The sequence below is a fragment of the Loxodonta africana genome, chromosome 3 (genome assembly GCF_030014295.1).
Source record: "Loxodonta africana isolate mLoxAfr1 chromosome 3, mLoxAfr1.hap2, whole genome shotgun sequence".
Lineage (NCBI taxonomy): Eukaryota > Metazoa > Chordata > Mammalia > Proboscidea > Elephantidae > Loxodonta > Loxodonta africana.
Window position 1 is genome coordinate 157040878 of NC_087344.1, and position 25391 is coordinate 157066268.

General features: G+C 39.1%; 1 protein-coding gene across 3 annotated transcripts in view; it reads right to left on the bottom strand.

Moving 5' to 3' along the window:
• WDR3 (WD repeat domain 3) overlaps positions 1-25391 on the bottom strand; it is a 32337-nt gene that overhangs the window by 6425 nt on the left and 521 nt on the right. For all 3 annotated transcript variants that reach the window (XM_023547506.2, XM_010589610.3, XM_003409618.4), the window contains exons 2-22: positions 23643-23845; positions 22313-22522; positions 18875-18993; positions 17109-17187; positions 16122-16217; positions 15132-15245; positions 14831-14932; positions 14286-14383; positions 13248-13355; positions 12515-12745; positions 9549-9642; positions 6707-6808; positions 5245-5330; positions 4476-4611; positions 3662-3718; positions 2559-2659; positions 2217-2328; positions 1947-2081; positions 1633-1683; positions 1022-1087; positions 412-504 (exon numbers count right to left, since the gene is read on the bottom strand). In XM_023547506.2, coding sequence (XP_023403274.1) covers positions 412-504; positions 1022-1087; positions 1633-1683; positions 1947-2081; positions 2217-2328; positions 2559-2659; positions 3662-3718; positions 4476-4611; positions 5245-5330; positions 6707-6808; positions 9549-9642; positions 12515-12745; positions 13248-13355; positions 14286-14383; positions 14831-14932; positions 15132-15245; positions 16122-16217; positions 17109-17187; positions 18875-18993; positions 22313-22522; positions 23643-23813 — 2361 coding nt within the window. In that variant the 5' untranslated portion in view covers positions 23814-23845. The remainder of the gene's footprint in view (positions 1-411; positions 505-1021; positions 1088-1632; positions 1684-1946; positions 2082-2216; positions 2329-2558; positions 2660-3661; positions 3719-4475; positions 4612-5244; positions 5331-6706; positions 6809-9548; positions 9643-12514; positions 12746-13247; positions 13356-14285; positions 14384-14830; positions 14933-15131; positions 15246-16121; positions 16218-17108; positions 17188-18874; positions 18994-22312; positions 22523-23642; positions 23846-25391) is intronic.

A 25391-nucleotide genomic window follows, 5' to 3' on the forward strand; every position in this document is an offset into this window, starting at 1 on the left:
TTCCAATTTTGAAAAAACTAGAGACCCTAAAAACTAAGAGTGTAAAAGAATTATCAGGCTCTTTAATTTTTACAGTACTCAGGAATGAGTTTGGGCAAAATGCTGGGCAATACTAAACTCCTGAAATGGCTACCCTGCCCCATCCCCAAACCAACAATTAAACCAGTGTGTACCTGACAGTACAATAATCACCTCAATCTATAACGTCCTCCCCTTCCCTTTGAAGACCAAGCTTCCTTCTTCCCACAGCTCTTCTATTCCCTTTTTCTAATACTTGAATTACAAGAGATTCTATTACATTTGTCTTATTTCCTGGTGTAACTTAATAAACCCTGAAACGGTGGTTTCCTTCTCAGGAATTGTCTCTATTTATAACTGTTTCCCAGAGCATAATTTAATGGGACTATTTACCTCTTTCCCTGCAGCTTTACAAATGGCTTTGTGTTCTTTCATTTTTGCAGTTTCCTCTCGGTATAGCTCTATAGCCTCCATGATCCTCTCAGCCTACAGATGACAAAGGACAGCGATCATCACAACACACTCCATCACCCTAAAAAAAAACAAACCCTAGGACGCTGCAACTAGAAGGCTTGATTAGAAATTTTCCAAAAGCAGTAGGCTGATTCAGTTTAATAAAGATGTGCTAAAAGTGTCAAACAGTATTTAAATGAGTCTTTGGTTTTTCTTTTATGGGGAGGAGACTAAGTGTGATGGACTTGGGTGGAACCATATCTGGACACCCTGAGTAGCGCAGTTCACAGAACACCTGCAAGGTGCTACTTTCAGGAGCAGCTCAGCTTTCCTTTCTAGAAACCATGCATCGATCAAACAGACTCAGGACTGTAACTATCCCTGGCTGTAAGGGAGAAACACAGAGGTTATGATCTCCGTCTTTAGATTTCATCAACTTTTTGACACAAAAGGGGTGTTTGGTTGATAAAGAGTAAGGTTTTTACTAAAAATTTGAGATCCCATTGGGGTTCTATTAAGAAATGAGATACTACATTATATATCAACTTACTGCTTTGACTGTTTCAATAGTCTTCTTTCCAGTAAAGTAGTTCTCACCTGGAGTCTCCCCTGGAACCTGCCAGAAACAAAGAGATCATTGAATAATATTGTTGACAGGAATTAAAGAGCCAAGGAATTAATCTACCTCTGTAAAAGAAAAGGCACTTTTATTTTACAATAACGATAACAGTATTATCAGCTACCACGAGTTGAATGCTACCCTAAGTTGCAGACACTGTTAAGTATTTATTATATGCATTATCATAGGCATATCCTGCTGGTACAAATGTTTAAAGAGAACATCCAATTCCTCAAATTTCTTTCTTCTTTTGTTCTACAGTTCTACAGTGAATTAATTTAACTACCTAAAGCACGATCCTCCTTAAAAAAAAAAAAAAGCCACAATGACAAGTATCCAATACAAAAAAAAAATCACTTGTCCCCTAAAATCAGGACATACAGTTAAATAAAAAGCACTACAGAGACTCTTCACCATATTAGCTGGTCATGGCTTTAGCATCTAGCCCCAATTCTAATTCCATTAGAAATTCTTGAGATTGTAGTAAATTTCAATAAGATAGCTAACAAGGAACAATCTCAGGCCCCTAAAGATTTACTTACTGCTGGTTGGTCTTCTTTGGCCACACTCTCCTCATATTCTGCTTCCCTTTGCTGTCAAGAGACAGATATAAGTTAATATGAGAGAAAAACCTGGTCGCTATGTGAAGTGAAAAGGAAGCAGTGAGAAGCTGCTTCTTCCAAGATATAATCCACTAATGACATCTTCGTCTCTGCTGGCTTCTGAAATGGGTGACACTGGTCTTGGAGCACATCTCTTGGAGGTTCTTGAATGTGGTGTGACTGACGGAAAACTTCAGCTGACACAGCCTGCCCAACACCCACTAGCATATCTGTACCTAAGCCTAAATTCTCACCATCTCCCTTTCTTCCTCAAGAATAAGTGGCTCCCTTGTTCTCTCCCAAAGTCTCAGAGATTTGTCATGGGATGATGACACAACATAGTCGCCACGGGGGCTAACAGCCAAGCACCATATTTCCTGGTGGTGCCCCTAGAGAAAGAAAAGGCAAAAATAAAATAAAAAACCCTGAATAAGAATACTTCACAGACCACTACTTACTTACATTAGTGGGAGATTAACACTTAACCTTCAAGTACTGATCAAGCAAAGCCGCTAAGAGTTTACCTCCAGAGTTTGTATGTGCTCAAATTTGTCTGCATCCCACTGCTTAATCTTACGGTCTTTCCCAGCAGTGAAGAAGAGGTGAGACTTGGGTACAAACTGTAGGTACATCACACTGAAGAGTGAGAGAAGTATTCAAATGTCATCGAAGTCCAGGTTAGTAAAAAGAGTTTTATAGACACTAAAGGTTTCCAGGTATAGCTTTTAAATAGCTAGTTCTGGAGTGTCAGACTATTTACATTGCAGAACTTTTCACTTTATCACTAGAACACTGAATAATAGACACAGATACCCAAGGGAAGTGATAGTGACTCACAGGGAGACCTTTGAAAAGACCACAATTACCTGTCATCATGTGCAAACAGAGACTTGTGGCAGTCCCCAAAGTCCAAGCCCCAGATTTTCACATTTCTATCAGCAGAGCCGGTTGCTATTAGTGCCCCATCCTGTAACAAAGAGGAGTGAAACATTACTTGGTTATTTGAACACTGTAACTTAGATAAAGAAAAGCTAACCAGAACATCTAACCCATTTCTTTCAAAAACATTAATTAAAATCAATGCTCAAAAAAAAAAATTTCATCTCTCTACCAAGAGCATCTAATTATTTGCTTTTTCTACAGAGCTATTTAAAAAACTTGCTAAGTGAAACCAAGAATTCTGTGGCTTAAATATTTTTGTATTGCCAGAGGGCAGTGATATGCCTTAATGTAGGTTATTTATTTACTTAGTTAAACAGACAAGGTAAAGAATCTCTAGTATCTCCAAGTCTGCTAGAATGTTTATAACCTAGCCTGTTATCCTGCTTCCTTCACTGTTTCTGTTATCTTTTGTATTTCAATGCCTAGTTCAGATGGTTGTCAACATAAAAAACTGGAAATATTTTTAATTCTGCAGCTTGCTCTGTTAGTGCCACTAATCACAGACAGCTAGAACATGAATTCAATTACTTTCACACAGATCACAGATGGTTTTTAACATACACGTTGCCAATCACAACTAGACATCTTACAAAAATGTGATTTGGTAAAAACACAAAGTATATACAGTGCAAAGCATTAAAAATATCTAAATACAAAGCCAAGTTCCATTCCCCTCAACAGTACTATCCTTTAAAACAGAGGGGGATGCCTTTTCGACTGTCTTGCATATTTCAAGGCGCTCTACCAGTTACAGTATTTTCGAGAGTAAAGTATCATTTGGGGAAGCCACCAAAGGGCGTTAGTTATGAGAACTGAGATATTTGTAAAAGCATTCTGAAAACACTGAAGTAGCATATGTATTTAAGGCGTGATCACAATACATATTATTTTACAACTATTTTTGGAGAAGTCAGATATACACCAGGATAATGAAATACTCTACATGAAGGATATCAAGCCAAGAACCGAGACAAGGTTTCCTTTAGGAAATGTACTGTTACTGAGATACCACCTAAATTTTACTTACATAAGAGATGTCCATGCATAGAACCGGCAGTTTGTGTCCATACAATGAGAGAAAAAACTAAACGTTAAAAAAAAAAAAAAGGAATATAAATAATTAATTCACATTTGTTTGCAAGGTATAAAAAAAAAAACATGATTTATTGCATGTGGGTCTAAAATATAAGTTTAAAACTTTAAACACTATTCTGGATTGCTTTATGTGATATTTTCAAAGACAAAACCACTGACGGCAGCCCGTTAAGAGTACTTGTGCCCACTATACGGATCGTGTATGCACTTGGCAAGAATACTGCGATGTAGTGGAGCTAAGGCCACCCATAGGAGCCTACTACTGCCTCAGTTAGATTGTGACAGAGAGATGTTCTCTGGATCTCAGCTGAAAAGACTCTGGGGCACTTGTTGAACAAAAAATATTCCCAGGTCCAACCCAGTCCTGCTCTCTGGGTCCTAGGACAGACTCTCTGGACGTAGGGCCCAGTAATCTAGAATTTTAAAAGCAACCTAAATGATCCTGATGTGTGGAATCACAGCCAGAACAACCATTAATCCTCTTAAAACTAGTGGCTACTAGAGGACCTTCTAGGCACATTAATTCTGAATATATAAAATACAACTTGCTTTGAACAAAATTTATGACCCACAGGATTCTTTTAAAATTGAGCTTCCCTAGTGTATACAAAATGGTTTGATTCACATGCAAATTTTTAGAACCATAGTACTGCTGGGCACAGTCAAGGCTACTTCCGTATAGTCTCAACCTAAATTCCTAAGGGTCAGTCAGAAAGAAAGGAAATACTCGGGCATAACCACTGTACCTTCAGAGTGTCAACGTAGAAAATTTTCACAGTGCAGTCCAGCAAAGACATAGCCAAGAGCTTTTGGTTGGGAGAGTAACTGACACACAGGACATCCTCATCTAGTTGCAAGGTTCGGGTGTGCTTCACAGAAAGTCTAGCATCATAGAAAGAACCAAGAAAAAATAAATGAGTACTCTATAAACAGACAATTCTAAAAACACACCTGAGTTCAGTTTTGATCAAAGATTCTATAAAAGGATCCTGATCAAAAGGGAGAAAATGCAGAACAGAATTTCAAATTCTCATGAAATCCAGACTTTCTGGAGCCACTGAGGCTGGATGACCCCTCAAAGCTATTGCCCTGAGATAACCTTTAAACTTTAAACCGAAACTATCCCCTGAAACCATCTTTAAACCAAACAACAGTTTAGCTTAATTAGTAAAGAATTTCTACATGGGATCAAATTGACAACAGCAACCCAAAAGGTCAGATGAGATGCTCAGGGGGCAGTGAGTTTATGTTAATGGTGGCGAAATAATTTGGAAAAGGACAGTGAGAATGGTTGCACAACTTGAAGAATTTAATCAATGTAACTGAATTGTACATGCAGAAATTGTTGAATTCGCATATGTTTTACTGGGTATATTTTCATACATACATACAAACCCCCCTGCAAAAAAACTTCTGAGTTCAACTTATTACAAAAGGGTCCTATGAGGTACATATGTTAAAAAGCCATTCAATGGCTTCCCAAAAAATGGACACCAATAAAAAATGTCCACTTACCTCTTTTGGGTACTATTTTCGTCTTTCACCAACTCAAAATCCCAGAACTTGACAGATTTATCTGCACTACCTGTCACAAAGCCACGCTGGAAATCAAATGACATTTCAGTTAAAAACTATTTTAGGTAGCACAGAAACTCTGATAAAAAGACATAACCATTCTTTAAAAAAAAAATGATTTTAATGGCATGGGGTAAGAATTAAAATTGTGGCTTGTCCTTAAACCCCATTCATTGCTATCTGGAGCTGTTACCCAAGACCTTACATGAGAAATCCCAGCACAGACTAATACAGATAGATAATAACGAATGAAAAGCCCTAGTTATACTTTGCTCTGTATCAGAAAGCAACATGCTTAATGAACATTGTGGGTTTTTTGCTCCACTTGAGAAGACAACTACCAAACACAGTAAAACGAGTTTAACAAATATACATACACTGGATACTTCAAATAAATTTGATCAAAGTATTCACCTCAGAAGGTATAAATTTATTCCTACAATGCTGTTCCTGCTTAAAACAGGTTTGTAACAGTTTTCAAATCACAAGAAAATTAGTCTCAATACATTACAGCGTTAGTGCAAAGGTAATAAAACACGAAGTCAGAGAACTGGACTTCAGATACCTATTCACTCACTTTATGGATATATAACATTGGAAACAAATATAGAAAAATTACCTAGTTTATAAAACCATTGTGAAAATAATAAATGACATAGATGTGAAATACTTTGGAAATGGTAGAGCACTACATAAATGCGAGACATCGTTACTACTTTAAATTCACAGTTATTTGGACCCCAAACAGCATTCACTACCCACTCTAAATTCTGGATGTATTTTTTCCATAAACAGTATCTACCCTCACTGAATCTGGCCACCAACGGTTTGCCATCATTGAGAATATTCAAACAAGCAGGTGATAGTCTTACAATAAAAGAAAAACAACAACAAACTCAAAGTGTCCTGAGCGACAGCACCGTTACTCAAATAGGGTGGCTCCTTTGAAGGGGAGCACACTTTTATTGATTTGTAAGGGCTGGCATGTTTGTTAAAAATACCAGTCTTATATTATCATAGATGTTTAAACTTCAGAGAACAGAAAAGTCTATTCTACTCTCTGCCTTGTGTTGCCCAAAAAAATACTTCTTAAGAAGTATCACAAATCGCAGGAAAAAATCGTAAGGGTAAGCAATGTGATGTCATGTTAGCTGACGATCAAGAGCAGCTGAGCCAAGAGTTCATTTCATAAATACAGCTAATCACATTAGCAGGTATATGAGAGGGCATCATAGCTGAAGCCTAAAGGTTACACAAAAAGCAAGGTTTTTGTTTTGTTTTTTTTTAAAAAAAAGAAATTCTGAGTGAAATCTTTCTTAAGCAGCCGTAGAACCTTGATGTAAAAACTGAGAAATGCAGCCAGAATGCTGAAGTCCAGATGTTTAACATGTAGTTTGGGTACCTGATCTGGAGAGAGGGACATGGACCACAAAGCTCCATCATGTGCATCTATCGTCTCCAGCAGATTTCCAGAGGCCAAGTCATAAAGCTGCAGCTTCCCTGTCTAACAGCACACAAAATGAGTACACCTCTCATGAGCACACCTACAACCTCTTTGATTCATGCCTACAAGACCTGGAAGCTTGCATAACCAAGCAACAAAAATATGGTCAGTTGCTTAGGAAATGGACCTCCAGCTCCGTGCTCTGTATTCCTTATGTTAGTCAATAACATTAACTCCCTTCCTGACAAGTTGCATTAACTCTGGCAGGGCTGCCACACTGCATGACTATGGCGCAGTACATACAACCTTGAGGTACTGGACTCTGGAAGGGAAACTCTGAAAGGGAAGTGTCATGGCCACAGGCAAATGAGAATACGCAGAATTGCAAATGATAAACATGAAAACCTTTAAAGTTTAACCAATCCTTTAGGTGGGATAGGAGTCCCTGAGTGGTGTAAGTGGTTAAATACTTGGCTTCTAATTGAAAGGTTGGTGGTTTGAGTCCACCCAGAGGTGCCTGGGAAGAAAGGCCTGGCAATCTACTTCTGAAAAATAAGCCATTGAAAACTGTATGGAGCACAGTTCTACTCTGATACATGGGGGCGCCATGAGTCAGAATCGACTCCACAGCAACTGGTTTGTTTGGTTTCAAGTGGGTTATCCTCTACTTATTGGCATGTTACTCTTCTCCATTTAGTTTTGATTGCTTCCTCTATAACACCTTGACAATGACAGATAAATACAGAGCTATCTACAATGCTAGGGAGGACAATGAACTACAAACTAAAATCACAGTAGCTTAGAAAACAATGGTTCCACAGCTCCTGTTGAGAGCTTTGTAGATGCCATGGTCATGGTGTCAGCATGTAACACACACACAGAGGCAAAGTCTCGTCTATAGTGAGCTTCTGTACAATGTGGTGTAAAGAGTGCAAACATGAAGACTTGAATCCCAGGTCTTCCTCTTCCCAATCCTGTGACCATTGGTGAATTCATCTCCATAAACCTGTAAAGTGGAGCTTGTATCACCAACTTCTCTAAGCTGTTATGGGGATTAACTGAAATGTTACGTTAGGCGTTGTCGAGTTGGCTCTGACTCATAGCAACCCTATGTTTAATAGAACGAAACATTGCCTGGTCCTGCGCCACCCTCAGGATCATTGCCATGTTTGAGCCCACAGCTGCAGTCACTGTGCCCATCCATCTCACTGAGGGTCTTCCTCTTTTTCACTGACCCTCACTTTGACAAGCATGATGTCCTTCTCCCAGGATTGGCCCCTGATAACATGTCCAAAGTAAGCGAGATAGAGTCTCGGCATTCTCGCTTCTAAGAAGCAATCTGGCTGCGATAACGTGTATTACGTGCCTAGCAGAGTGACTAGGCTAGGGACTGTGTTTTAGTCATACAGGTAGTATACAAAGCAATTAACGAAATGCTTTCTCAACAGCAAATATTCGATGGACCTCTGTTGAAAGAATGAATGAAAAACGAGGGACGTTTTTGATGGAAAAGTTAACACTATTACCCTGACAGGGGCCCTAAAATCTCTCCAGCCTATTTTACACTTTTTGCTGGGTAAGAACTATCAATTGTGATTCACAGGTTTTCTGATAAAATCATCCACATATACCATTGGTTTATGGGAATAATGATACGAAATACTTGCAAAGCACTTTCCAAAACATTCCAGAAATCATTATTTCATTTTCTTTTCACTATCACTACTGCTAGTTCTGCTTTTGTTGTTAGTTGTCATCGAGTCAATTCCAAATCATGGCAAACCCATGTGTGCAAAATAGTACTGTTCCATAAGGTTTTCAAGGCTGTGACCTTTCAAGAGCAGATTATTAGGCTTGTCTTCTGGGGTGCCTCTGGGTAGTCTGAACGGCCAGCCTTTCCGTTAGCAGTCAAGTGCTTAACTGTCTGCGCCACTCAAGGACTCCTATGTCTTCTACCAGCTCACACTCGTTGGCTATTTGCTGTGGACCAGTTTCTGGGCTGAGTGCTTTGCATACTTCATCCTGGTGATCTAGGTTATTAACATCATTTTACATGAGAAAACCAAGGCTAACGGTAACTTGCCCAAAGGTCACATAGAAATTGAGTGGCAGAGCCGGATCTAAACCTAGGCCAGTCTGGTGCCAAAGCCACTGTCAGAAAGCAAGCACCATCATCCCATTATAAAGATGAAGAAAGCACTAAGAGAAGTTAGTGGCTTGCTCCAAATGATCCATTTTGTAAGGGGGAGAATCTGGATCCAAATCCGTACCTTCTTGCTCTAAATTCTAAGCTGCCTATTTCCACATGGCTGTCACCCAACCTGATTAGCAGCTGGGGATGAGGACTTGGTCAGTTTGCCTTTATCAAATGCTTCTTCCACCAAGCACAATGAGAGGTACTAAATATACTTTATCATTAATCTACCCAAAACACAATTTTATAAATACATATATAAGACTCTATGGGACAGAGTAGAACTGCCCCTTAAGATTTCCAAGGAGCGGCTGGTGGACTTGAAGCGCTGGCCTTTTTGGTTAGCAGCAGAGCCCTTCACCATTTTGCCACCAGGTCTCCAATTACATGTGTACTCATACAAAGATGCATAAAAGAATGATCACCAAAATGTTAACGGTAGTTATCTCAGGGCCATGACTTTAATTTCCTTCCTCTTAATTTTACATACAATTTGATATTTTTCAAAACCAATAAAGAAAATGTTTAAAAAAAGAATTGATTTCTCAAATAACTTCAATATTAAGCAGAAAAGTCCCAGAAATCCAAGAATAAGTTTTGGTTTACCTTTGTTCCGATGACTACCTGCCTATCACCAGGTACAAAAAATGAGCAAAGTGCATATTCACAGGCCATTGTGCGAATGCACTGCAGTGTAGACCTGTGAGAAAGAAGCATAAAGAACTCATATGCGAAGAGAACATGCTTCCTTATCCTAGAGGTGTAGACAGAGTGATCAACGTGAGGGAAGACAAAAGGCTTGAGAGCCCCTGGCTCAGACCCAACTACGGTCAAGGAAGAAAACATTAAACTGCACTTTATTTTCTTTGTAGGGGCCTCCTAATCCTAAGGAATGAGATTATACACAGGCAGGGTAGAGAACAGCATCTGCTGGGCTCAATAGGGGCCAGTGTAACACTGCCAAGAAGCAAGAAAGCCAGTGAGATTCCAGGACAAATTAGCATATCCCTACCAGCAAAGTTCATTTTACAGAACCATAAACATTCATTCATTCAAGGAATATATATTAAGTGCCCACTTCATTCAACATTTACTGCAAGCCCACTCCAGGCCAGGAGCTCTTCTAGGTACTGGAAATATAACAGTGAACAAAATAGCAAAGGTGCCTAACCTCATAAAGCTTAACATTCCTTGGCAAGAGGAGTGGACACAAACAATAAACAACTAAATATGTGAATGTCTGCTATATGAAATGATAGTAAGTGCTCTGAAGAAACACAATGCTGGGGTGAGGACATGGAGGATGGCAGTATTGCTACTTGATAAAAAAACAGGCAGAAAGCCTGTAGACAAACTGGGGAAGACCGTTCCGAGTAAAAACAGTGAGCACAATAGCTGAGGCAGGTGCATGCTTGCTGTGTTCAAGGGACAGCAAGAAGGCTGTGTGGCTCCTGGAGAACAGACGGGGAGAGTAGTGACAGATAAAGTCTATAAGGACCATTATAAAAAGATTACGCTGCCTGCTGTGTTGACAAAAGACTACAGAGGGGCAAGCAAGGAAGCAGAGAGACAAGTTAGGAGGCTGTTACAATACTCCAGATGAGAGATGACGGTGTTTTGAATCAGGGTGGCAGCAGTGCAGGTGGCAAGATGTGGCTGGGTTCTGGGTATGATTTGAAGGTAGAGCTGACAGGATGGGCTAGTGAGTTGGATGTGGGATAGAGAGAGAGGAGTTAAGGATGGCTACAAGGTTTTGGGCTTAAGCAAGTGGAAGGAAGCAATGACAATTTACTGAGATGGAGAGGTCTGTAGCAACAGCAGGTGGGGGGAGTGTTGGAGAACATATGCTCAGTTTGGGACATACAAAAGTTTGAGATGCCTAATTAGACATCCAAATAGTATACCAAGTAACTGGATACAAGTCCAGCGTTCACAGGACAGACTAAGGCTTACGATATAAATTTATGCATCATCAGCATGCAGATCACAGAGTGAGTGTAGTGGAGCCAAGGCCCAAGGATCTACCCTGAAGCACGACAATGTTTAGAAGTCAGGAAGATAAGGCTCCATCGAAGGCCAGGAAGAAAGAGCCAGCTGGGGAAGAGGAAGTACTGAAAGTCAGATAAGCAGTTTCAAAAAGGAGAAAGTTATCAATTCAAGGAGAGAGTAAAAACAGCTGATAGGTCACTGGACTTAAAAACATGAAGATCACTGTTGAAATGATAAGAGCTGTTTTGGTGGAATGGCGGGGGCAAAAGCCTGGTGGGAGACAGATGAAAACTTAAATGAAAAAAGAGAGTGAGAGACCATAAGAATGGGGAATTAACTGGAGAAGGATGTGGGGATGATGGAGGGTTATTACTTATTTAAAATGAGAGATATTATAGCAATCTCCATAATGATGGTGTCATGGATTATTGAATTGTGTCGCCCAAAACTGTATCAATTTGGCTAGGCCATGATTCCCCCAGTATTGTGTGGCTGTCCACCATTTTGTTATCTGATGTGACTTTCCTATGTGTTGTATATCCTAACCTCTACAATGTTAATGAGGCAGGATTAGAAGCAGTTATGTTAATGATGCAGGACTCAATCTATAAGACTAGGTTGTGTTTTAAGTCAATCTCTTTTGAGATACAAAAAGGAGAATCGAGTAGAGAGACGGGGGACCTCATACTGCCAAGAAACAAGAGCCAGGAGAATAGTGCATTCTTTGGGCCCAGGGTCCCTGTGCTGAGAAGTTCCTCCACCAAGGAAGACTGATGACAAGGACCTTCCCCCAGCGCCGACAGTAAGAGAAAGCCTTTTCCTGGAGTTGGTACCCTGAATTCAGACTTTAGCTTCCTAGGCTGTGAGAGAATAAATTTCTCTTTGTTAAAGCCATCCACTTGTGGTATTTCTGTTATAGCAGCACTAGATGACTAAGACAGATAGTAATGATCCAACAGAGGGAAACTGCTAGACAGGATGGAGAAAGCAGCTCATGTGTAAGCTGTCATTAGCCTAGGGTAAGAGCATCGACCTGGTAATAGGAGGAAAGGCGTATTATGTGGGTATAGAAGTGACTGTTGTTGTTAGGTGCTGTCGAGTTGATTCCAACTCATAGTGATGTGATGGGAGTGCACAATCTTCTAAATGTGTGTATTTTTTTCAGTGAACTTGGAAGCAAGGTCATCTACTTAAAGGTGCTGGAGGTATCTGAGGTTTGAGAGAGGAGAAGATATAAACCAGTCATTTAGGAAAGTAAGAGTGAATGAGAAATACAGCAAAAATTTCTGGAGAGCACTAACAGCCTATCTGAATTCAAAAAGTAGGCAGTACGGCTGTGTGTTTTTTTCTAGCTAAGTACAGCTACAAGTTCCAGACACGGAATAAGCTGGCGTTTTTTTGCACCAAATTTGAAAAGGCAACTTTTCTTACCCTAAAGCTCCACAAGCTTATGGCCAAAATGCCCGGCAGATACATTTTGAGAGAACTATATTTAGGGTCTTAGAAAGTTAATAACTAGCCATCAAGTCCAAAGGGTAGAAAATACTGTTGGATGAAACCACAGGAAACATCACTTCACAAACCTGTTCCATATCTTAATGGAATCAGCTGCTGCTGAAAGGATGGCAATATTGTCAGAGCTGAATGCCAAGGTCCGCACATCACTGCGATGACCCCCAATGGTGATTCTGCTTGTCCTGATAGGCTGCGGCGCAGCTGCAGATGGATTCAGTGAATACAATTCCACCAGGTTGTTTTGCAGCAGGAAGACTGCCTTTAAGTCTCCTTGAGATGAATAAATCAAGTCAAAGGATCTGTGTGGGAAAACAGGCACATCGAATGTTCTAGCCACCACCTCGGCTCACGTTAACTTCTTCTAGGGAAAGACTACTTTGCAATGTGCTCAATTTTCAGGAAGTCTAAGCAAGTATAAGGAATTTTAAACAAATCAAAGAGCGATCTGACTATAGTACTGTAGTCAAATATAGGCTTTTAAGACAAACATGGGCTGAGGTCCTGGTTCTGACGTATATGTTTTTAATATATGTATTTGTTGTAAGTGACCTTAAATTCTTTTTGAACGTGGACATCCACATTGGCAGCAGGAAAAAACAGAATAATGAATAACTAAAAGCATATTACAATAAACCTGAGAGGATGAGTAAGTGGGCCTATGGTGAGGGCAGTAGGTACAGAGTGTGACACTGTTTCCAAATATGAAATTGATCCAGGCAGGTATAAGTATCCTGAAAAGGCCAGTAAAGCTTTGTAGTTTACTACCTCTGTAATGACTTCAGACACTTGATTTGTACTCACTTGATTTTGGCAGAAGTTTTGATATTAGTCACCCGTTGGATTTCATCTTGCAGACTCATTTTGACATCGATTTCAAGGTCTTCCTCCTCCCCTCTGCTAGAATTTAATCTAGATGGGAGAAAAGAAAAGTCCTGTGATATCACTTTTCTAACAGCAGCTTTGTTATTACTTGAGTTCAAGTTTTTGGCTCTAAGACCAATAAGTTGTGTGATCCTAGGAAAGTTAACTTAAGCACTCAGAATTACCAAGAGAATTAAACAACACTGTGCATGTAGAAACACTAAGCAAACTATAGTGTCATGCAAAGTCTTCCCGCATTTAAGGACTACTCTCAATAAATAGATTCTAACTTCAATACACACAAAATTTTCCACAACAGGTCTTTGTAATTCCAATTATTTCATTAAGATGTTTCTGATGAACTTTTCTAACTTCAGGACTTTTTAGAAAACTCAGTAACCTTGACATAAAAATCCAAACATGTCACCAGATTATGAAATAAACCAGAGTAGGTCTCAAAAGATTTGCCAAGTCAGATGTTTTTTTTTTATTTCTTTGAGACTTGATACATTTCGACAATTGAGAAATGAATTTCTATGGTTATAATGACTTATTTCAAGGTTATACTGTCCCCAAATTCCCGTTACATTATGTCCAGTCTTTCTTCTCACAGTCCACAAGGTTAATATTTTGCAACCCAGCTTAACTTCTTCCTTCCTCTTATAGGCAGCTGCCATTAAAAACTGCCACCCTCTGAAAGCTAAGCAGTTTAGAAGTCTTTTTTTTTTTTATTTTTTTCCTTTTTTTAATCTACATTTTTGCTAGTTCTGTGTGGCTTTGACATTATGGCTCAAAAATATGTTAAGCTGTGAAGATGTACTAAAGAGCAGAAATTGAAAATTTGGATCACCAGTACACCACAGATTCTTCTGACTTTTAACAGTAATTGGTAATGCAGTAAATATACCCTTGAAAAAGCCTTTTTCCTATCAGTAAAGTGTGACCCACCCACAATACTTCATTATTAAGAAAACACACTTTGCTTTCTTTCTAGCTTTCTTCATCTTCTTATCCACTTTCTTCTGAATTTCCTCCTTGGAAAGAATGCAAAATACTTCTAGCACAGAATCAGTTCCCTAGAAAGGCAAAACACTGATGTGAGTCCATGATAGGCAATTTTTATTTTAGCTTATTCTCTGTAAGAACTAAACAAAAATGTTTATTTATTTTTCCCTTACTAGCTACATGAACTTGGACAACAATCTATGTTTTCTCAACTATAAAATGGGGATTGCCACAGCCCACGACAGTGTCGCTCTGAACACTACCTAGGAAGTTAAACATTTTTAAATTGCTTAGAAAAGCAAGTATTTAATAAATGGTTGCTAATAACAGAACAACAATAGTGATTATTACTGTTGTTATGATAATAGAAGGTAGGGATTACAAGCCCACGTAGTGCCATGTAATGAATTAACAGGATCAAGTAAAAAAATCATTGCTACACTGCATATGAAAGCAGAATGAGTACCTGAAAGGAACAGCCTAGCCCCTGTTATTTTCTAGTAAGCCTGGTTACTCACATGGCAAGCAAGAATTCTGCCTGTCTTGTCGATGGCAAGGTTCACAACTCTGTCCCTTCTTTCCCGCATGATGGAACCAGCTTTTTGGCAGGAAAGGATACGCTACAGAAGAATGCAAACAGAAGAGGAAGGTTAAATGCAAGTTCTGCTGAACTTCTGAAAAGACATGCTGTCAAGAAATGCAGGTGGCAAAGATAAGTTATTTCCCAAAATGACGGTAAGAAATGCAACTTTAAAAACATGCAATCTCCCTTTTCTCACAATTCAATTCTATTGAAGATGAGAAATAAAAATGATTTACATCCTCAGGAACTTCGTCCAGCTCAAGGGTACCATCCTCTGCTTCACGTCTGTCCCGCATTCCTGGGGAAAGCCCTTTGATTTTCTTGGGCTCTGGTTCTTCCACGTCTTCGATCTGTTTGATAAAAATGGGGACGTGAAAGCAGAAATAATGTGTTCCAGAAGTGACTTTTAACCCTGATGACTTAAAAACCTTTTCTTAGAGTCATGAATAGTTTCTAATTAGTAGTCTCTCTGACCAAATTGCTTCTGTGGCAGAGCACATACCAGAATACATTAAAAACTGGCTATATCAATACAAGCAAAACATTATTCGTTATACTATCTCCAATGACTTTCCACAGAATAAAAAGTATTATTTACTAACAAAGTAAAACAATGGCCCAATCTTCATTAACTTCAAAATCTTCTCTGCTCCTAAGTTAAAGGTCTACCATATTCCAGAGGGAAAGCTGAAACTGGCATTAAGAACTCCAAGAGAGGTAACACTTTCTCCTCAAATAAAGAAAAGATAAACCCTAGTCTAGTAACATACAGCCCATCAAAATGGCTACTGGACACAACACCACACACCTAACTCCCATTAAACAGAGGGTCCTTAACCTTTTTTCCATACAAATTTCTTTGAAGATCTGAGAAAAAATTATAGATCTTCTTCCCACAGATTTTTGAGAGGAAAGGGGTAACAGATACTCTAAGTCCATCCATAGACACCCAGAGGTCCAGGAATACCAAGCAAAGAGCCCCCAAAACTGCAGTATTAGCATTACTGAAGCTAGAAACCTAAAGCTATTCTCCTGAACTCAAATAAAAGAGCATAAAGGAGGACATAAGGATGAAAAAATTTGTTTAGGAATTGCAGGTTATCAGTGTGATAGAATTCGTTCTAGTAATGTATGAAGTACTTAATAATTACATCTGATTCTAAATTCAAAATTTTTTATGAAATTGCTAAAACAGGACACTGCCTATGATCAGAAAGAAGGAATACCTCTTCCAGATAGGCGATGTCCCAAGCTCTCAGTTCACTGTCTGAGGCCCCCGTGATGAGTCGCTTTTCTTCTGACACCAGAACTAACCCCCACACCTACAGCACAAAAAGATACAGATACTATGAGATGAGATTCCAGCTTACATGATGTGACATTCCAAAAGTCTGAGTAAATTATAGTGAAATTCCCTTGGCATTTTCAAAGTCTTAAGAGAAGGCATATGAAGGTAACCCTTTAAAAATATACTAAGAGAAATCTCACTTTTAGAGAGAAAAATGGTAGAATTGTTGCTTATATTAGTGGTTTCTGATTTTTAAACTTAGATAATGGCTGTTCAGCATAAATCCTAACTCTGGGATCCACTCAAATGATGATTTTAAGAAGTGTCCACTTCTCTGCTTTCAGCAGTGCCTAGTAAATACAAGGTATCCAATAAAGTCTATTGCATAATTTACAGCCTCAAATTTCTAAGTATTAAACAATGGAAATGAAAATACTGTTGCAAATTGAAAAAGAATCTACTCAGCTTTTCTCCTTATTAATTTCAGGTACGTTTTGAAGGCCTGATATAAACTTAGCACTGAGAAGGATGCCAAGATGTGTAAAACATTCCCTGAAATCCACTGAAGAGGCCTAGGTTCAGGTAACCATTAGGATTAACAGTTATGATTTGTTGTTTATGTGTCACTGGGCCAAGCACTGTGCACACAATATCATTAAACTTCTTTACAATCATAAAAGTGGACATTTATCCTTTAAACATGATGAAACTCGGATATTAAAAGCTTATCTAAGGTCAGTTTTTACTAAGTGCTAGAGCAGTTGTCTGTCCCAATGGCTGGCACTTCTTTAACCACACCAAACTCACTGTCTCTCAAGACAACACACGGTTTCTGTAAGCAGTTAAAATGAAGAACATAAAAGTCTGAGAAGCATCTTCTCCCTTTGTGCCCAGCCTTTCCCTGGACTCATGACCCTATATTTACCTCAGTTCGGTGGCCAACCATTGTTTTGAAGCAGTGCTGAGTATCAAGATCCCACCACTTCACCACGGTATCTTTCCCACTAACAGAAGAAATAAGGGGCAAAAAGTGACATTTAGGAAGAATCACTAAACTAACAGGAAGATCAAGGACTCATTTGTTGCTTTAAAAATACACAGCAGTACTGTCTGAACTTACTATTCTACCTCACTTTTCTGAAATGTAAAAATCTTAACTCTTCTGTGTGGTCTTTTTTATTTAGAAAATAAAATATTTCACCTATAAGCACAAAAATGACTTAGCATTCAGAGTACCAAAGAACAAAGAACTTGATTTGCCACCCCTTCTTCCTACCATTTCCAGCATCACAATTCCCTCAGACTGCCTAACTTGAGAACATCTAAGACTTCTCCCGCTCTTTACCTCCATGTCCAGATAAGATTGCCTTTATGTCTTGAAGAGGCTTCCTCTGTGGAGTCTTTCAGCCTTGAATCCTCCCAACAATTTTTGTACACAAATCTTGAGTTTAAGGCCCCCTGTCCTAATTATTTAAACAGTTCCTTATCCGGTCTCCTTGTCCACTCCTGTTCTCTCTTTTTTTAATTTGTACTGGCTCAACGTTCTCTGTAGAGTCAAAACCTGGCTCTTCAGCACTATTTTCATAAATTCCCATTAACTGGCACTTCCTCTCCCAATACAACGCGCTCTTTTCCTCCTGCCTCAAATGCCTCAGTCCCACCTCTTCCCTACATAAATCTAGTATAATCCTCCTCCCCACCAAAATGAGAACAAAAGCACCTGATTTACAAAGTCTTTCCCATAAATACCACCTCATGGTGCTGTTTCTTTTATGCTCCCTAAGATGTAACATGTAATTATCAGAATTGGGGAATCATTCTTTCAGAATCTATGCATCTGAACAAGACACACAAATGTACCTGCATCCTAGCTCATAGAAACAAATCCGCCACTGTACCAGCATTTAGTGCTCCTTCACGACTTCTTTTAAGTCATTACTATGGTTCCTTCAGTTAATGCCTGGCAAACCTTATGACCCCAGCCTTTCCTGGGCAGCCATATTCGTTGTTGTTAGCTGCCATCGATTCCAATTTGTGGCAACCCCATATGTGCAGAGTCGAGCTGCTCCAGAGAGGTTTCAAGGCTGTAATCTTTGGGGAGCAGATTACCAGGCTGTCTTCAGAGGCTCCTCTGGGTGGGTTCAAACTGCCAAGCTTTCAGGTAGTAGTTGAGCGCTTATAATTATATCAGGTTTAAGCACATTAAATCACTAGTATTTGACCATTTTTAACCTACACAGATAAAATTTCAAAAAGTTCAATCTAACAGATGTTCAGAGGACCCAAATATGGAGTACATCTCTTCTCAAAAAGTAGGCTAAATCAAATAAATGCTTGGTATTCACACCTGCCCACACTCCACATTCGGCTTTCCTGACTCTCTGGGGATCCGGAAGGTAGACAGAGATCACTCTATAAAAAGTATATCAGTAAGTTGAGGAGCAAGGGAAAGCTGGTACCAGGGAACAGGTATAAGAAATCAGAAAAGAGAATAAAAATGCTATAAATAACCCTGAACGGCTCCTATGATACTGTGTGGGAGAATAAGGAAGGAGAGGAACGCAGAGGGAAAACTAGCACAGAAGTACACTGTGGAGAAACGGGTAAGGAATGCTGCAAATTCCCGCCTGTAAAACGTCTCCAGTGAGTCACCCTAGAAAAGAACTAGAACTGGGACCGTTATTTCCTTACCTAGAAACTAGTAGATTCTTTTCTCGTAGAAACAGTGCTTGTGTGATGGCATCCTTGTGCCCCTTCAGACGGTAGAGGCCACTCTCATTGATTACATCCCACACAATAATATCTGTGTCCTAAAAGGATCAAATAATACAGAAGAAAAATAATTTTTCCCACCACATAAGGCCTATCTTGACCAATAATGGGATGTAATATTCTCATTATAAAGCAAAACAGTCCTTGTAGTAAATTTGGAAAGCCTACAGAAAAGCACAGAAGGAAATAAAAGTATCCTTAATCCAAAAATAATCACCATAGTTTTATATTATTCCAATCTCCTTTATATATGTATCCACGTTGTTGTTTTCCTATTAGAAAACTATGATCCTGTTATCCCTACAATTTTATAATCTTTTTTCCATTTTATGTATTTCCATTTCCCATGTCATTCCAGTGTTCACTTTTAATGATCACAGTCAATCCTAAAGATACATCATACTTTATATAAACAATCTTCTATTTTAGACATTTAGGTAGATGTCAATTTTCTATCATAAAAAATAAAAATAAAGTTGCCGTGAAGACAACGCCAACTCATGGTGACTCCACGTGTCAGAGTACAACGGTGCATCAGTTTTCAGTGGCTGATTTTCTGGAAATGGATCACCAGCCTTTTCTTCCGAGTCACCTCTAAGTGGGCTTGAACTTCCAACCTTTCGGTTAGCAGCCAAGCACGATAACCATTTTTACTACCCAAGCACGATAACCATTTTTACCACCCAGGGACTCCTGCTGCTATAAACATGCCAAAATGAACATTCTTACATATAAATCCTTCTATGCACCTCTGATGAGAATATTAAAAAGGGAGAATTCTTGGCTTAAAAGATTACATCTAATGTTAAAGTTTCTGAGTCACATCATCAAAACAATCTCCAGGAACAATGCACCAACCTCTAGGTTCACCAGAGATATGTATGACAATGCTCGATTCCCCGTTCACTCCACACTGGGTATCACCAGTTTTCTCAATAACTACTGTCAATTTCATGAGTAAAAAATAAACTTTCAGTATTTATTTGAATTTGCATTTCTGATTCCAATGAGAAATTTTTTATGTTTGTCTTGTGAACTGCCAGTTCATGTCTTTTGTGTATCTTTCTCTGGGTGTCATCTTTTACTTGACTGTAAATTATTAATAGATGAATGTTAAAAAACCAAAACCAAACCCTTGGCCTTTGAGTTGATTCCAACTCCTAGCGACCATACAGCACAGAGTAGAACTGCCACATAAGGTTTCCAAGGAGCGGCTGGTGTACTCAAATTGCTGACCTTCTAGTTTGCAGCCGAGCTCTTAACCACTACACAACCAGGGTTCCAGATGAATGTTAATCCTTTGTATTTTGAAAATATTAAATACTATCCCTTTTCCATTATTCTTCAGCTTTTTTTCAATGTATGAATGTTTTAAATTTTAAGTATTCAAATCTATCTTTTCCTTTATAATTTCTCTCTTTGCCGATATATTTGAAGTCCTTTTCCACCTTGATAACAAATAATTATTTACTGCTAGTTTTTTAAAATGTCACTTTTCAAGCCTTTAATCTACAATTCAATTTGGTATTGGTATGAGGTAAAAACGTTCCCCCAAATACTTAGCCAATTGTCTAAGTGGCATTTTTAAAATATTTTATTAATTTTTTGGTGAAAATTAACACAGGAAAATAAGTTTTCACTTCACAATTTCTATACGTATTGTTCAGGAGCCCTGGTGGCACAATGGTTAAGAACTCGGGTGCTAACCGAAAGGTCGGCAGTTCAAATCCACCAACCACTCCTTGGAATCCCTACAGGGCAGTTCTACTCTGTCCTATAGGGTCGTTATGAGTCAGAATAGACTCAATAGCAAGGGATTTGGTTTGGTTTTTATACTTATTTTTCAGTGACACTGGTTACACTCTTTACAATTTACCAGCATTCTCATTAGTTTCATTTTGGCTGTGCTATTTCCATTAGTCTAGCTTCTTCCCTAGCCTTCTCATCTCTGGTCTAGGGTAAATGTCGACCACTGAGTTTCATCTAGGTGGTTATTTTGAGCAGCACTGTACCCATGGGTGATATTATTTATTTTATGGGCCAATCTATCATTTGGCTGAAAGCTCATCTCTGGGAGTAGTTTGAGTTCCAGGTTTAAAGAGTATCTCAGGGTGATAGTTTCAGGGGTTCATCTATTCTCTACCACTTCAGTAAGTCTGGCCTTTTTATTTTTTTTTGGAATTTGAGTTTTGTTCTACATTTTTCTCCCATTCTATCTGGGACCATCTATTAGGTCCCTGGTCAGAACAGTCAGTAGTGATAGCTGGGCACCATCTAGTTTTTCTGTTCTCCAGGTAGGTGATGCCACTGTTCATGTAGACTACTGGTTCTGCACACTAGTTTACTGAGTCTTTGGTTTCCTTCTCCTTAGCTCCAGACAAGTAGAGACCAAGAGTTGTATCTTAGATGGCCTCTCGCAAGCTTTTAAGACCCCAGGTGCTATTCACCGAAGTAAGATGTAGAATACTATCTAAGTGCCATTTTATAAATAATGCATCATTTTTCTACTCATCAAAAATATCTTTTTTAAACATGTTAATTAGGAATATAAAAACAGATTTGTTTCTGGGATTCTATTCGTTTGCAATAATCTATTTCGTGTTAGTACTACATCAATACAAAGCTTTTTAAATTAAAGTTTTATAATGCACTGTAATCTCTGAAATATCCTTTTCTTATTATTCTTTTCCAAAATCTTGGTTTTTCTGATTCATTCCTTTTTCTACATGTTTCTAATCATTTGGTCAAGTTCTAACAAACAAACAAAAAACCTTTGGAACTTTTATTTAAATTGTTTTAACTATATAATTTTATATAATTAGAAAACACTAGCACCTTTTTAGCACTTTGTCTTTCTATTCAAGAATATGGTTTGTGTCTCTACTCAAGTTTTCTATTACATTCTTGAGGAAATATTCATGGTATTTTCATGCCTGTTACTTAAGATTCTATTGTGAATGGAATCTTTTTTGTTATAATTTTCCAAACTGAAGACTTCAGACATAGGAAAGCTACTGATGTTACCGAAGTCATTGGAAAATACCATTTTCTCTCCTCTTTTCCAGTCTCTCTCTTTTCCTGTTTTAGGTAGCACTTCCAAAATGTCATATAATAGTTCCCAAAGATATCCTCCTCTTGTTCTTATATTTTAAGCTTTTTCAGAGACCATGACAGGAAACAAAATGAACTTCCCAATTCATACTCATCCTCTTCATTCTGTTTTCACCATCTGTACTATTTTGTGCCACTGACAGCCCATTGTCTCATGCCATAATTTTTTTGTGAACACCCGGCACCAGCATAAGCCTTACACTGCTTTAATATATCAAAGTTTGGGCACCCGATTCCAGGTCTCACCTTGGACCCAGATACCAGCCTGCCTCCTAGCTGATCATACTTCAAGGTAGTGATAGCAGCTTTGTGTCCATTGAAGGTCACGTTTCCTTCCCCACTCAGGAGACTGAAGATTCGGATAGACCCATCCTCATAACCCACTGCTAAGTGCAGCCCATCTGGGGAGGGGCATAAGCAAGTGACTTCTTGTTTAAGCCCCTGAAGGATGAGGATCTGGAATGTAAGAAGCAAAAACAAAGCAGAGGAGTCAAGCATGTCATCAAAGGAAAAGTCTGGGCACAGTAAAATCAGAGCGCTGATAATCCCAAATGACTCTTGGAAATAATAACAAAATTCCACAATCCATCTCAAGTTCTTTAATATAAAAAATACTTGTACTGGCCACTGAAACACTCAACACAAGGTAAAATTATATTCTCCAAAGGTCTACAACAGCCTAATCCTCATAAAAATTCCCCAGGCATCTGGTTAACACCAAATAATTTTCAATAAAGTATTATAAAACCATCCTCATTTTAACTGAGTCCCATTTTATGGAGAAACCAACTTGCATGGCACAAGAGTGCTATAGCAGTTTTATCACCAAAGGACTCTGGGAGGCAACAAGTATCCAAGTATTAGTCTCTTGGGAGTCACATAAGGAGTGGACAAGATCGAAATGCCTGTGTTTGGTTTGGAAGAAGTGGTGGGCTTAGGGAATTCACAGTCATGCAAACTATCAAAGCCTAGTTTATTGACCTTTGGGCCTCATCTGTATAAGCCCAAAAGATTTGGTTAACAAAGCAGAGTAATATTGTTTTTAAGTGACTGTTAGATGCCATCAAGTTGATTCTGACTCACAGTGACCTTACGGGACCCATAGGGTTTCCTGGGCTGTAATTCTTATGGGAGCAGATAGGTCTTTTCTCCCAAGGAGCTGCTGGTGGGTTTGAACTGCCCATCTTTCAGTTAGCTGCTGGGCACTTAACCATTGTGCCACCAGGGCTCCTATTATAACTAGCCATCAGGCAAGGAGAACTTGAAAAATAAGGAGAACTGGTAAAAAGAGGGGGAAAAAGTGCCAGGAATAAAATAATGGTTTTTAATCATTAATAAAATAAATGATTACCTTCTTGATATCTGAGAGCTAAGCTATTTCATACTGCTTGTCATAATTTAGTATAAAAAACACAATAGAACCTGATGCTTGGATACCTAGACCCAAAGGAAAAAGATTTCTCTTCCAGGGGGATGGAAAAAAAATTGTGCATGAGAAATCACAGCCCTCCCACTTCTGCCCTTCCAGCTTCAAATACCCATAAATCAGTATCAACCTAGTGGATTCCTGGCTCACCTTTTCTCCTTTCCTTAAGTCCCAGATGAAAACATGTTCACAGGCTGGTACTGCCACATAGCGCCCTTTCTCACCACGAAGCGTCACAAAGACAATATTACCTTTTTGGCTGCCAATCAGGCCAAAGACTGCACTGGCAACGTAGCGTAGGTATTGCTTGGTAAGCCCCATGTTTTGATGTCCGATACCACAAGCAAGGCAATCTGCATGCATACAAAGAAAACTCAATTCTTTGGATACCTTAGCTCTGTTAGGGCAGAGAACACCAACTGTTTATCATGTGGTTAAAAGCATATTAACCTGTGGCTTCTCAACCTTTATTCACTGTGACTAAATCACTGGCAGAAAATACACAGGCAACTTGGTTTTTCGTGCATTGCTGACTCAACACGTAATCTCTCATTCCCCAAGCTTCAAACTGGTTACATTGTCATGCCTACCTGGCCAATATCTGACATTACCGCCTCAGTGCAAATGAACAACTCACTTCTGCCTAGTCGTCATCAAAATTTTTACACTGAGATTGGCAGTCTGTGACTGAAAATATTTATCAGTGAATATTTATTATAGACTAAACCACTGACCTCACAGAGCTTACATACTAGTACAGTGGTTCTCAAACCCTCACGTGCATCGAAATCACTTGGAGGCCTTACGAAAGCTAAGATTGCTGCCCTCCTCCCCCCATTTCTGACCCAGTTAAGTCTGGGGTAGGGCCCAAGATTTTCCATTCTAACCAGTTCCCAAGTATGGTCTCTGGACCACACTTTAAGACCTACTATTCTAACTATTCTAACACACGCAGGTCTGCCCTGATTTCAAAATCAGAGCAGTCACCTCTCCTTGGCATAGAAAAATGGTAGGGCAATTCACACTATTTTTCAAAGATGTCAGAGTTCCTACACTATATCAAATTGGCTGAAAACAGTGGCTATAGATAAAAGGGACAAGGTGAAGATTAGTCAAGTCTGTCTGCTCTTGACATGGAAGAATAAAAAGTATCCCCTCAAAACCCAGGCAACTTAAAAAAAAAAAGCACTATAGTATATTTAACCAAAGTTACTGGCTTCTATAGAGCCGTTTGTTGTTGCTTTTGTTTGGCTGATTTAGCTCTACAGGGTCTCTTTCTATATTAAACCTGAAGTTTTAATCTCAACAAAAAAAAATTCAGTTACTGCTAATATCTTGTTAATAAGTATTTACTGACCTTATTTGTCTTTTCACAGAAATCAACATGAGGCCAGTCAGAAATCAAGAAAAGAGAATATTAACACAGTGATAATGTTCTTAGGCTAGGCTGGTTGATCAATTCTGCCCCAAATCCTCTTATTCTTCTAGCCCCTTAACGCTGTTGTTCTTCACATTAGACTTGGGCCGCTTATAATCCCTTTTACATATTTTACATGGCACTGTCATTTTTGCTTCTTGTGCTCTGATCTTGACGCCTTTTAGAGAGTGCTCACGACCTAATCTTTCTCCATGCCCACACCAACCGTGCTTCCTAACCCATCTACCCCCTCCGCCCCCCCAAAATCCCTTGAGGAGGATTTCAACTCAAAGCGACCCTATAAGGTACAGAAGAACTGCTCCGTGGGGTTTCCAAGGCTGTAATCTTTACAGAAGCAGATTACCACATCTTTCTCCCGCAGAGCGGTTGATGGATTTGAACTGCCCACCTTTTGGTTGGCAGCCGAGCGCTTAACCACTGCGCCACCAGGGCTTCCTCTCCTAACCCACAACCCTCCAAAA